This window comes from Ceratotherium simum, chromosome 4, assembly GCF_057802395.1.
Source record: "Ceratotherium simum simum isolate JZ-2026a chromosome 4, ASM5780239v1, whole genome shotgun sequence".
NCBI classification, from domain to species: domain Eukaryota; kingdom Metazoa; phylum Chordata; class Mammalia; order Perissodactyla; family Rhinocerotidae; genus Ceratotherium; species Ceratotherium simum.
This window is the reverse complement of record NC_141903.1, coordinates 17,052,706-17,063,299: the sequence shown is the minus strand read 5'-3', so window position 1 is coordinate 17,063,299 and position 10,594 is coordinate 17,052,706. Positions and strand designations below refer to the sequence as shown.

The following is a 10,594-nucleotide window of genomic DNA, read 5'->3' as shown; positions in this document are numbered from 1 at the left end:
GTTATCTGCAGGATGGTCAGCCTGCCTCATCGTCACCAGAACTAGAACCTCAGTAATATATTTTAATTCCTCAAGTGTTAAGAGATTTGGTATCAACAACCAAACTGGTCCAACTTTTGACCTCATAATTCACTTCTGGGTATAGTATAATGATAATAATAACGTCAAATTAAAAGTAAAAATAAAATTTTATTCAGAGAAAATTAACTTGCAAAACAATTCTCCAATATGTTGACAATGGCCTGTTTGAATGAGAGGATGCAGATGGTAGTTTTTCTTCTTTCTACTTTTTAATAATTTTAAATTTTAATATAAATATATATACATATAGATGTATATTATTTACAATGAAAATATAAGCATCATATTTATCAAATCATGGTTATTTAAATATGTATTATAAACGTATTTTAAAAATGGGCAAGAATGAATAAAGGTAAAAGATGATTACAAAAAATAATTACTAGATGAGATCTTTTACCAATACTAGTGAAGATAGTATGTGTTGCAAAATCTTAGAAAATATATTAAAATACTGTTTTTTTTTCAGGGAGCAGCCGCTAGATAGGAAAGATCCACAGAGGAAAACTGAAGCTTACTAGCCAGGAATAGCACAGTCAAAATTGTACCCAGGTACTATAAATAGTAAAATTTCCTCTATGCATCCTCTTAATATGCTGAGATGTATTCTATTATTAGAATAGATTATAACTTATAGGGATCATTATGATACTGATGAGGGATCAGTATATAAATTACTGCTTTGTGAATGTGATAGCATTCATTCTCACAGCTTCAATATGCTTTTCACTAAACTCAAGGGAAAAAGCTTACATTGGAAAATTGGAAATGTTCCATATGGTAGAAGACAGAATTGTCACCTCAATTTTTTACATGGTATGAACCAATATTTGCAATCTAATGGCCTGCATATCTGTTTGGTTTGGCCTCCCTTGTGTTTTAAAAATTAGGACATTTCTCATAATTTTATTTCCATTTCCTCTGGCAACTCTGACTGGAACAGAGCAGTGGCAACTCCATTCAGATGGGCTATTGTCACTCCAGTGTGCCTGACTTCTACCACTTTACTGATTCACAATCAGCCCTTTGCTTTCATTTTTCTCACTTGCTTGATTTAAAAGGCATCTGACTAACCCTTGGCCTACAAAAATGTGATAGAATATCTTCAATAAACACAAGTGGACAGCTATTAAAAACCTAGGCTCTTCTTGTGAAAAAATGTAAATGTAAGGAGTGCCCAGGTTCCTCACAGTGCAGCAAGGAAAGAGAGAATTACAAAGAAAAGGATTTACATTTGTTCTGCCTCTAATTTAATCACAATGGAATGAAGTCAATTGACTGCTACACCTGAATTTTGTTGTTCTAATTGGATTTTGTTCAAAGGCCATGAGATAACTGTGTAAAGCAGAGTTCTAAAGGTGTGCAGGTTTCCAGGTGTAGTCTGTCAGTGCTTCATGTCAGAATGTGTCTCCTCAGCCTATGTCTTTGGCAGAAGCCACCAGTAATTCTCTCTGCTTTCCTTGGGTATATTTTAGGGTTGGAGATGGAGTGTGGACCTATTCATCTCATGTTATATTTCTATGCCTCCTGGACTCCTTACTCAAGTTCCCTACCTGGAAGACTTTCTTCTTGTAGAAAAGACACTGGTTTTGAAATGACTCCCTGCTATGTTCCAGGAAGGGATCTGATTGGTCCTCTTCACCTGTACCTCTACAGGAACAACTTTGCTGTGGTCTCGACTCTACAGAAACCTTGAAACCCTACTCCACTTTCTTCTCCGTGATGAGTGAATGGGGTTTCCTCTGCGGCAGATGAACTAGGTTGGCATAGAGGGATATCTCCCATGTATCAGTATCCATGGTAACATTCTAGGCAAAGGGAAGCATTACTAACACTACTCATCCACCCCAGAAATTTTCAGGATTATCACCAGGCAGAACAAAAAAAAAAGTCAACCCCACACAGCAAATAAAAATCCCTTTATATTGTAAAATGTCCTCCTGACCCTCCTCCTTTGTCCAACCTTCCTTCAAAAAGCAGCCTCCTATTTTGTGGTCTACATTCTTTACTCAGGCAGCTATCGCCATACATTTATATTCTTCAACTTTCAAGTAGTTTGTGTCTTTATATTTTCACTGGGGATGGAGAGCAGAAAAAGGAGTGAATCCTGGGGAGCATAGAATTTCTTAATGTCTTTTAATTCTAGCAGTGTTTTCTCCCTTCATTCAAATTGAAAGTCCACCAAATTTGTGTTCCTATAGGATGGTTTACAGAGAAACAGTCTCTCCTCCCCCACCCTCTGCTTCCCCCTCCCCTGACAGTGTAATCGTGATTTCTAAGACTGCAGGATTTTAAATAAGGATTCTTAGAAGATCTGAGGAGATATACCTCTGCCGTTGGTGATACAGTTTACGGGCTTGCTAAAGTATCTCTTTTCCCCGTGAAAGCCAGTCTTTGCACGCTTCTGGGTGCAGTGAAGGGTTAAAAAGCGCTGGAAAGACACCACGCATGTGTTAATTCATGCTGCAGCAGCGTGCATCACTTTCACTTTGACCTCAGAGTTAATCTGCGTGATAGTTGATCACACAGAAATTCTAGTGATTTTTCTCTTATTTCTTTTCAATACACACACACACACACACACAAGCGCACACACACACACACGGCCCTGCCCCCTCTAAAGGAAAGAATCAAAACAAAAGCAAGCAAACAAACCCAAACCGATGGACGTGGGGAAGTATGTGTGAGTGTGAGGAGCACGAGTATGTGTGCGCGCTTCTCTCTCTCCCTTATTTGTCTCGGCGTGCGTCTCTCCCTGTACCCTCCCCCTGCCTCAATTATATTATTCCCCCAGACTTGGAAGCTGCTCCCTGAACTGACGCTTTGATGGTATCTGCAAGCGTTTGCGTTGATCTTGTTTCTGCTCCCTGAATATTAATTCCCGAAGCTGGTAGCAATACAGCTCCCCAGTGACGAGACCTACTAGAGGCAGGTGGGGGGAGTCACCATCAGATCATAAGCATAATAATAATACAAAGGAGAGGGCTGCTTCTGCAACCAGGAGGCGAGAGGCAGTGGAGGAAAAAAGAAAAGCCATGAGTTCGACAAATATATGGAGCACAGGAAGCTCAGTCTACTCGACTCCGGTATTTTCACAGAAAATGACGGTGTGGATTCTGCTCCTGCTGTCGCTCTACCCGGGGTAAGATGGGCCGTTTGCGGTGTCGTTTTGTTCCGGAGAGGTGGGGGAAGGGGTGGGGATGTGGAACTACGGAGACCACCCGGATTTAAAAACACTCTTCTAGGATTTAGGTCTTTATGATTTAGGGGAATGTGGATATATGGGGAGGGAAAAGGAGGGAGGAAAGAGGAAGGTCACTTTCGTTTATTTATTAATTTATTGGATTTTATTTATTTGTTTTGTTTTAGAGTGGAAAAGCTAACGTCATAAAGACTTCGTGTTTTGGAAGTAGGATTTTGATGTTACTGCAATCTAATGTTGAGATGGGCTGTGTTGATACATGCCGGCATTTGAAGCCATGTTGGAGGCGTTTGGGGAGGGGGTCTGGAGAAGAAAACTGCAAATGGGGTCCTGGCGCGCACCCAGGAGATATGTGTGTGTGGGGAAGGGTTCTGTTCCTGTACACCAAAGTATTGCTTGCTTCTGCACCTGGGCATTCTTAAGATAGTCAGGTTTTCTATCCAGCCCCATTGACCTGGCTGCAGACTCTCGGATGGGCAAACATGGTTCAGCACCAGGGACAGCAGTCCCGATTAGGGCCAAATGGAAAGAGGCTTGTCTAACCCCATAGGACATGTCTAAATCTACACAGGGCATCCATATAGTGCAGACAGAAGGCCAGCAAGCCAAAGGACACTAATGATGTCTGGGGACCCTGTTCTGATTATCCTTATACCCTCCTTGAGATGGGAAGGGGACTGTTGGGCAAGGAGTGGAGAATGTAGTTGATGCATGCATGGAGGAATATATGTCTGATAAAGAGTTGGCCTTGCTGCAGTGTTGCAAAATATGCTGAACCAGGTGAATGTGATGCCAAAATTTGAAGTTATGCATTAATGCCTTAACAGCCTTGCTGCACTGAATAGAAAAGATGGGAAGAGGGGCAATGGATTCCCCAAAACCCTGAGCAGGTGTGTGCTCTGAAGTGCTTTGGATCTAAATTTTCTTGAACTTTCTTGTACCAAAAGTACCAGGGGAATATCCCTCCACCTATAGTTCACCATTTATCTACCTACCTAAATATCCCCCCCACCCCCCACACACCTTCAGGATTTCCAGGTAGGGCAAAAGAGGTCCACTATTTACATTACTTAGATTCTTCTATATTGTCATTTTGAGATAAAACTCTATAAGAATTACCCCAAATCTGCCCCCCCCAAGAAAGAAAAGAAAAACTAGCTATAAAAGAAATCAAGCCATCACCCTAAGGTTTTCGTAGGAGTTGAGACTCTTATGTAGTAGTTGTAACAGACGGAGCTGAAAGGGATTGGGCTAAACTATTATTTATTTTATTAAAAATTTCTAGTTAACTTCTCTGGTCCTCCATTCTCTAGGGTAGATAACGAGAGATGCAGATTTCTGATAAAGAAGAGACCCAGGCAAAACAAGGAGTGAAAGCCTCTCTTTGGGGTTTCTAAGCAGAGAGAGGGTCTGCTTAACTCTCTCAGCACTTTTCATACCATTCTCCTTTACTATAAAAATAGAACGTATTTTCACTAAGAGTATAAGATTAAGTAGCTTTCTCAGAAGAGGAGAGGGCCTTTTACTGGAAATTGTTTATGTGCCATACATTTTAGTGGAATCTGGAAAAACATTTTTTTCTATTCAAAATTTGCACACATATTTTTCTATGTGATGTATGTGTAGCTTTTAAATTGTTTCAGAAATTAGAGAGTTGATAGTTGCTTATGGATAGAAAATATCATGCTCATATTTCTACCATTTATGAAACCTGTGGATTAAAATCTAGACAAGACATAGGGAAATACGCCTTTCTTTCCCACTCACTTACATCCAAGTTAGTAAACAATTTTATAATGAAATAGATGAGGACATCCATATGTATTTTATCTCCATTGGTCTTATTTTAACCAAAAATATATAATGTATTATTATTCATAACAGTATCTTATTAAAAATGTCTTCTTGTTGCAACAGCCCCACCATTTCTTTTCCAATATCATATAAAAAGTAAAAGTTAGTGATACATTTTAATTTTCAATTCTTAGCATAGTAGCCTAGCTGAGCTTTTAAAATAACTCCAAAAATGGGAATTATGTGTCATGTAAACTCTCAAATAAGAGGATTTTTAAATTTTCTTAGTAATGATCGAGAGTGGAGTCATTGCAGTTTAGTGCAGAGAATGTGATCAGAGATTCAGTTTGCTGCAACCCCATAAAAACGCTATTTGAATGGCTGAATAGGGCTGGATGGAAATAGACGCTTTGATCTGTGAAGCTGATCCTGAAGAAGGACAACAAGTGACTGAAAAAATGTGGGATCCTAGGAGCCAATTTGAAAGAGGGTTTTTGGGTTAACACTGACAGTAGAACCGCCAAGAAAGTTGAAGAGAAATTAAAAAAAATAATTAATTGACTTTTTCATTTGTGTAACTTCAAAGAGTAAGTTTTCTCCCTCATTAAATTGACTAAATTCATTAGATTGTGTCTACACAAAAGTAAAACAAGGAGGAATATAAAGCATTGGGGTAAGGATGTTAATAGCCAATATTTCTTCTTATGTGTGAAATAGTTAATTTCTGAAACTCAAAATTACCTGAACTGTCACATATCTTGTATAGAGTGCTGTCATAAGAATCACCTGGAGAAGTTGCTAAAATGGAGATTCCTGAACCATATACTGAAAGATTCTGAATCGTTATGTCTGAGGTGGAGCCGAGGAATATTCACTTTCAGCAAGTTCCCTAGATCGCACATTGAAAAAGGGTGGCATATGCTTTGCTGATTTCCAAAAGTTTATTTGCCACCATATTTAATGTTTATAAGTGCTTTGATTATTGCTACTTCATTATTCAATTGAGTACAATGAGTCAATTTTATATACAGAATTTTTTGTTTGTACGTATATCATTGAGTGTATTATATAAACCATAAAGAATAAGAAATAGGTATAAAGAATTTTAATAAACTCACCTCATTATGAGAAAACATTTCTCATACATGCATACGTGTATGAATGTGTATGCAATTATATTCACAAACTATATACACTCCCATGTACAAATATTCATACATATAGGCTTTAAAACAAATTTCATAATTTTATAAACTCTTTTGATGCAAGTACATTCCATCTTAGAGTAAAAATACCCAAAGAAGAAGAAAGAAATTGGGATACAATAGAAAATATTTAGATTAAATAGGAATAAGTGCTAGAAGTAAAGACGTTTGTATTTCTATTAGAATAAAATGAGATTTTACAATATACTTAGAGTGATGAATTATTTTTCAAGGATAGATTGAACAGAGATGAATTTGATTGAATTTTCGATAATTAATCTCACCCTTACTTTGAAATGCTAGGACTGAATTTTTAAAAAGAAAGTTGAATTAAAGATTTGTAAATATTTTCTGTCCCTAGCTGGGGCCTGAACAGAAATGCTTCAGGTGACTTTTCTTGTGAGATGCTAAACTTTTGTATCCCATAATTAAATTTTTCGTAGTTTTTAGCTTTGACAGGCTATGACCACGCATGTAGAGGAAATATTGTCATTCTTTGCTATAACCCTATTTATTTACAGAATTAATCTCTATAGACAAGTTTATTTCCTATCTTTCCAAATGTTCCACTTGGTATTATCTAGAAAAAAATCATTTTCTCAGCATACTTAATTGCTTAGTTGTAGACATAACATTTCAAATATCTACCCTGAGGCAAGCATCTGCCTTAAAAAAAGAAAAGAAAAGAAAAGAAATACTTATCACTCAGTATTTCTCAGAATTCAGCTGCCCACCACCTTCTAGACAAAACATCTGGATTGTAGGCAGGAATTTAAAAACTGGCTTTTAATTTAAATAATTAGTTACATAAATGTCTCTCTGATGTCTTAGACAAACAGTTTAGAAGAGCTAATCTCCTCAAAATAATTGAATTACAAAATATTTAATGATAGAGCTCTCTGTTATACACATTTTAAAATTCGCTTCACGCCAAGGATTTCTGTTCAAATTGAAAGAAAGTTGAGACTGACTTTAGAGACTTTATCTTTGTTGTAAATATTATGTTGCTAGGGCCATGGATATTTCTCACTGTCACAGTTTCCTAGCCTTTCCAAGACAGACTTTCCACAGTTTAAGTACAAGTAGGCTTTACTAGAATGACACATACTTGTGGTTGAAGGGGAGCAGAATTTGACATCCCAAAATATGCCTCTTTGGCATAGGATTATTTTAGGCTGATTATTTTTAAGAAACAGCAGACACAGGAAAAACTCTGAAAACTAAATATAGAAGTTACCCTTTTGTAAGAGACATTTATAAGGGAAATTTACATTTATAAGGGAAATCTCCATTTGTAAGGGTGTCTTCTCTGTACCAGGAAGAGAAGGATGACTACATCTCTAGAAATTTATCAATGGAGAAGGCAAAGACTTAAATCTGCCTAGCAACCTTACCCTTGTTTACTGTTCTTTGCCAGATAATCTCCTATAACTGGGTCCCCCCACCTCCAACGTCTTCTTTTGTCTTTAGCTTGTAATGGTATTTAAGGTGGTGACTTGGGCCATTTCAGGGAGCTACTCAGTTTTCCTGGGTTTCTCCCGTGTATACAGGAGGAACACATGTTATTAAAATTTTGTTTGTTTTTCTCCTGTTAATCTGTCTTTTTATTATAAAGTGTCTCAGCCAAGAACCTAGAAAGGTAAAGGAAAATTATTTTTCCTCTTGTACGTGGTTCTCCAAACTACTTCTGCTAAATTCACTGATCACAGAAGATTGGTTAAAAGTTATAATTAGCACAGTTCAGAAATTATTTGACCACCCTGGGTATCAGCACAATTTAAATGCTTAAAGATTCAGAATTTTAATTGGGATGGATGTTCCAGATGTGATCCCCTATTCAGGTAGATGTGAAGAGAAGAATTCATCCGTCTACTACTGGGTTATGAAATCTATTTACATCTTCAAAGTCAGAAACCAAATAGTCACAACATAGTATCAAATTCAGGCTTTCAAATCTACTTGTGTCATGTATATATATACACGGAACCAAATTTTTACATATAAGTATTAATAAATAATATATACTTCAATTAATATATAAAAATTATATAATTTAATATATAAAATAAATTTTAGTTAATATATAATTAATATATATTATATATACTTAATTTTACTAAAATCTGTGAAGTAGATATTTGACAGAGTAAGAAAACAAGATCACAGAGAGATTAAATGACTTGCTTAAAAGAAACAGAAGTAATGTAAAATAATGATAAGTATATATGTGGCTAGAGATAGAGATAGATGTATAACGACAAACAAATATACATACATATATAATAAATGTATATATATGTACATACTTCCCATCCTGGGCTTCCTGTCCTATGTCCCTTGGCGGGTGCCCTCCAGGAACCAGTGGACAGCTCTCACTCCAGTCAGCAGCATTAACTAACTGGGGCCTCCGAAACAGTTATCAGTGAAGTCACTGTGAGTCCCACCCATGACCTGCCAACAGTGTGGATCCAACAGAAGCTTTCTCCTTTCGGTAGCCCCCACCACCCAGTATTTCTCATCACTTTCTCCCAGACCCCTTCTCCCCCAGTAGGGCCTCAGGAGGCCTGTTTCCTCTTTGCCTTGTCTTCTGGGCCATAGCCACTCTCATCTCAGTGTATCTTTTTCCAAATACGCCCTTTTTCTATAAATAAATCTGGAGTTGTTCTCTCAAAAAATATTTTAAATATATATATATACGCATGATACTGATAACTGGCTATATTTTAGATCTGTCACTAATTACCTTCTGAATTTTTGGACCAGTCTCATCCCATCAATATGCTTTCTTACATTATAAGTGTACTAACTAGTCTAGATTATCTAAAAGACATTTATTAGCTTTAATTTTTATAATTTTCTGATTCTATCTTCAGGTAATAGAATCTAGAACAGATACCTTACATCCAATCAGCCCATTGAAGAAATTAAAATATTCATTTTATAGTATCGTGGTTTGAGATACTCAGTCTCCATCAACCACACAATTATTAACTTATTATTTTGATTGAAAGCTCTAAACAGAAATGCTTAGAAATAATCTGCTATTCAGTTGTTTTATGAATTTAAGAACATGTTAAATAACATTATTTAGACCCTGGACCAAAATTATGTTTAGAAAATATATTTTCTTAATGGTTATATCTGTGTAAATAGAGTATAGTTCAATCCGCAATTCAGTCATTACCCAGAAACTTAACTACTGTGTGTCATCCCATTTTCAAAGAAGAGATCTTGCCCTCCATTGAGCAAATTTACAGGATATCTTGCTCAATGTTGTCCTGCAGTTTTCCTACAAAAATCCTTAGAAAAGTGAAAGATAAAATTAAGGCAACTATACCGAATATCAAAGTAGATATAATATTACTACTTCAATATCTGGATATCTTTATCTTCAAGATGCAGACATCTAAAGTTGACATTTTTAATTATCTCAATGATACAAGCAACAGCTTGGTTAACTTTGGCACATGATAACTTAATATCAAGTTTTAATCTCTAGAGGAATAAGAATTTATACTTTCTAGAAATTGGGGCTTTAATTTTTTCTGAGAATGTTGACATGCACATTCTTAGTCTCTCTACAGCCTTGTGAGTTAGATGAGGAAGATAATATTGTACCCTTCTGATAGCTGTGAAAAATGAGATATGGAGAGGTTAAAGCACTTACTCAAGGATCCTTGAATATTAGCTGTCAAGCAGAATGGAGACTCCCCTAGTCACATTTCTAGTGCAATATACCACACTACACAAGTACAGTCCCCTTTTTCTTTCTAAAAGTAAGAAAATACGTGGATTGTTTCAAGATATAAAAGGCCTCTTCAGTTTGCTTTACTGGGAGGGTTATTTACTATTCATTTCTTCTATATTCTAAAGAATAAATATTCTTTAAAAGGAAACAAAATTCTTTTAAGTTACACATTAGTGGCTTAGGGTAAAAAATAAAATTTAACTCTAAATCATATTAAGCCCTATAGTACTATGATATGTGTGAAAAATATGGTAATAATTCTATATCATTATAAAAATCACTGTGTAACTCTACAGATAAAGAGCCATGCAGATGCTAAATAAGCAGGCTGATATTACACTCTCCACCCATTCGTAAAGGAAACCATAGAAATGCCAAATAACATAACAGTGGGGAAAACAAAGACTGCTTTTTAAGCAAAGATCCTTTGTAATAATTGAAACCCTGCCACAAACTCAAGTTTAGTTGTAGACCAAAGTCTATGTAGTGAGACAAATATATACTGTTTTGTAATTTATTTGGACATATTTACATAAAATGGCCAAAACAACCTGAATATAACTT

General features: G+C 36.2%; 1 protein-coding gene across 1 annotated transcript in view; it reads left to right on the top strand.

Moving 5' to 3' along the window:
* Positions 1-2,918: 2,918 nt before the first annotated feature.
* Positions 2,919-10,594, top strand: part of GABRG2 (gamma-aminobutyric acid type A receptor subunit gamma2) — a 102,897-nt gene continuing 95,221 nt past the window's right edge. Inside the window, exon 1 of the mRNA XM_004428556.3 lies at positions 2,919-3,223. Coding sequence (XP_004428613.1) covers positions 3,117-3,223 — 107 coding nt within the window. The 5' untranslated portion in view covers positions 2,919-3,116. The remainder of the gene's footprint in view (positions 3,224-10,594) is intronic.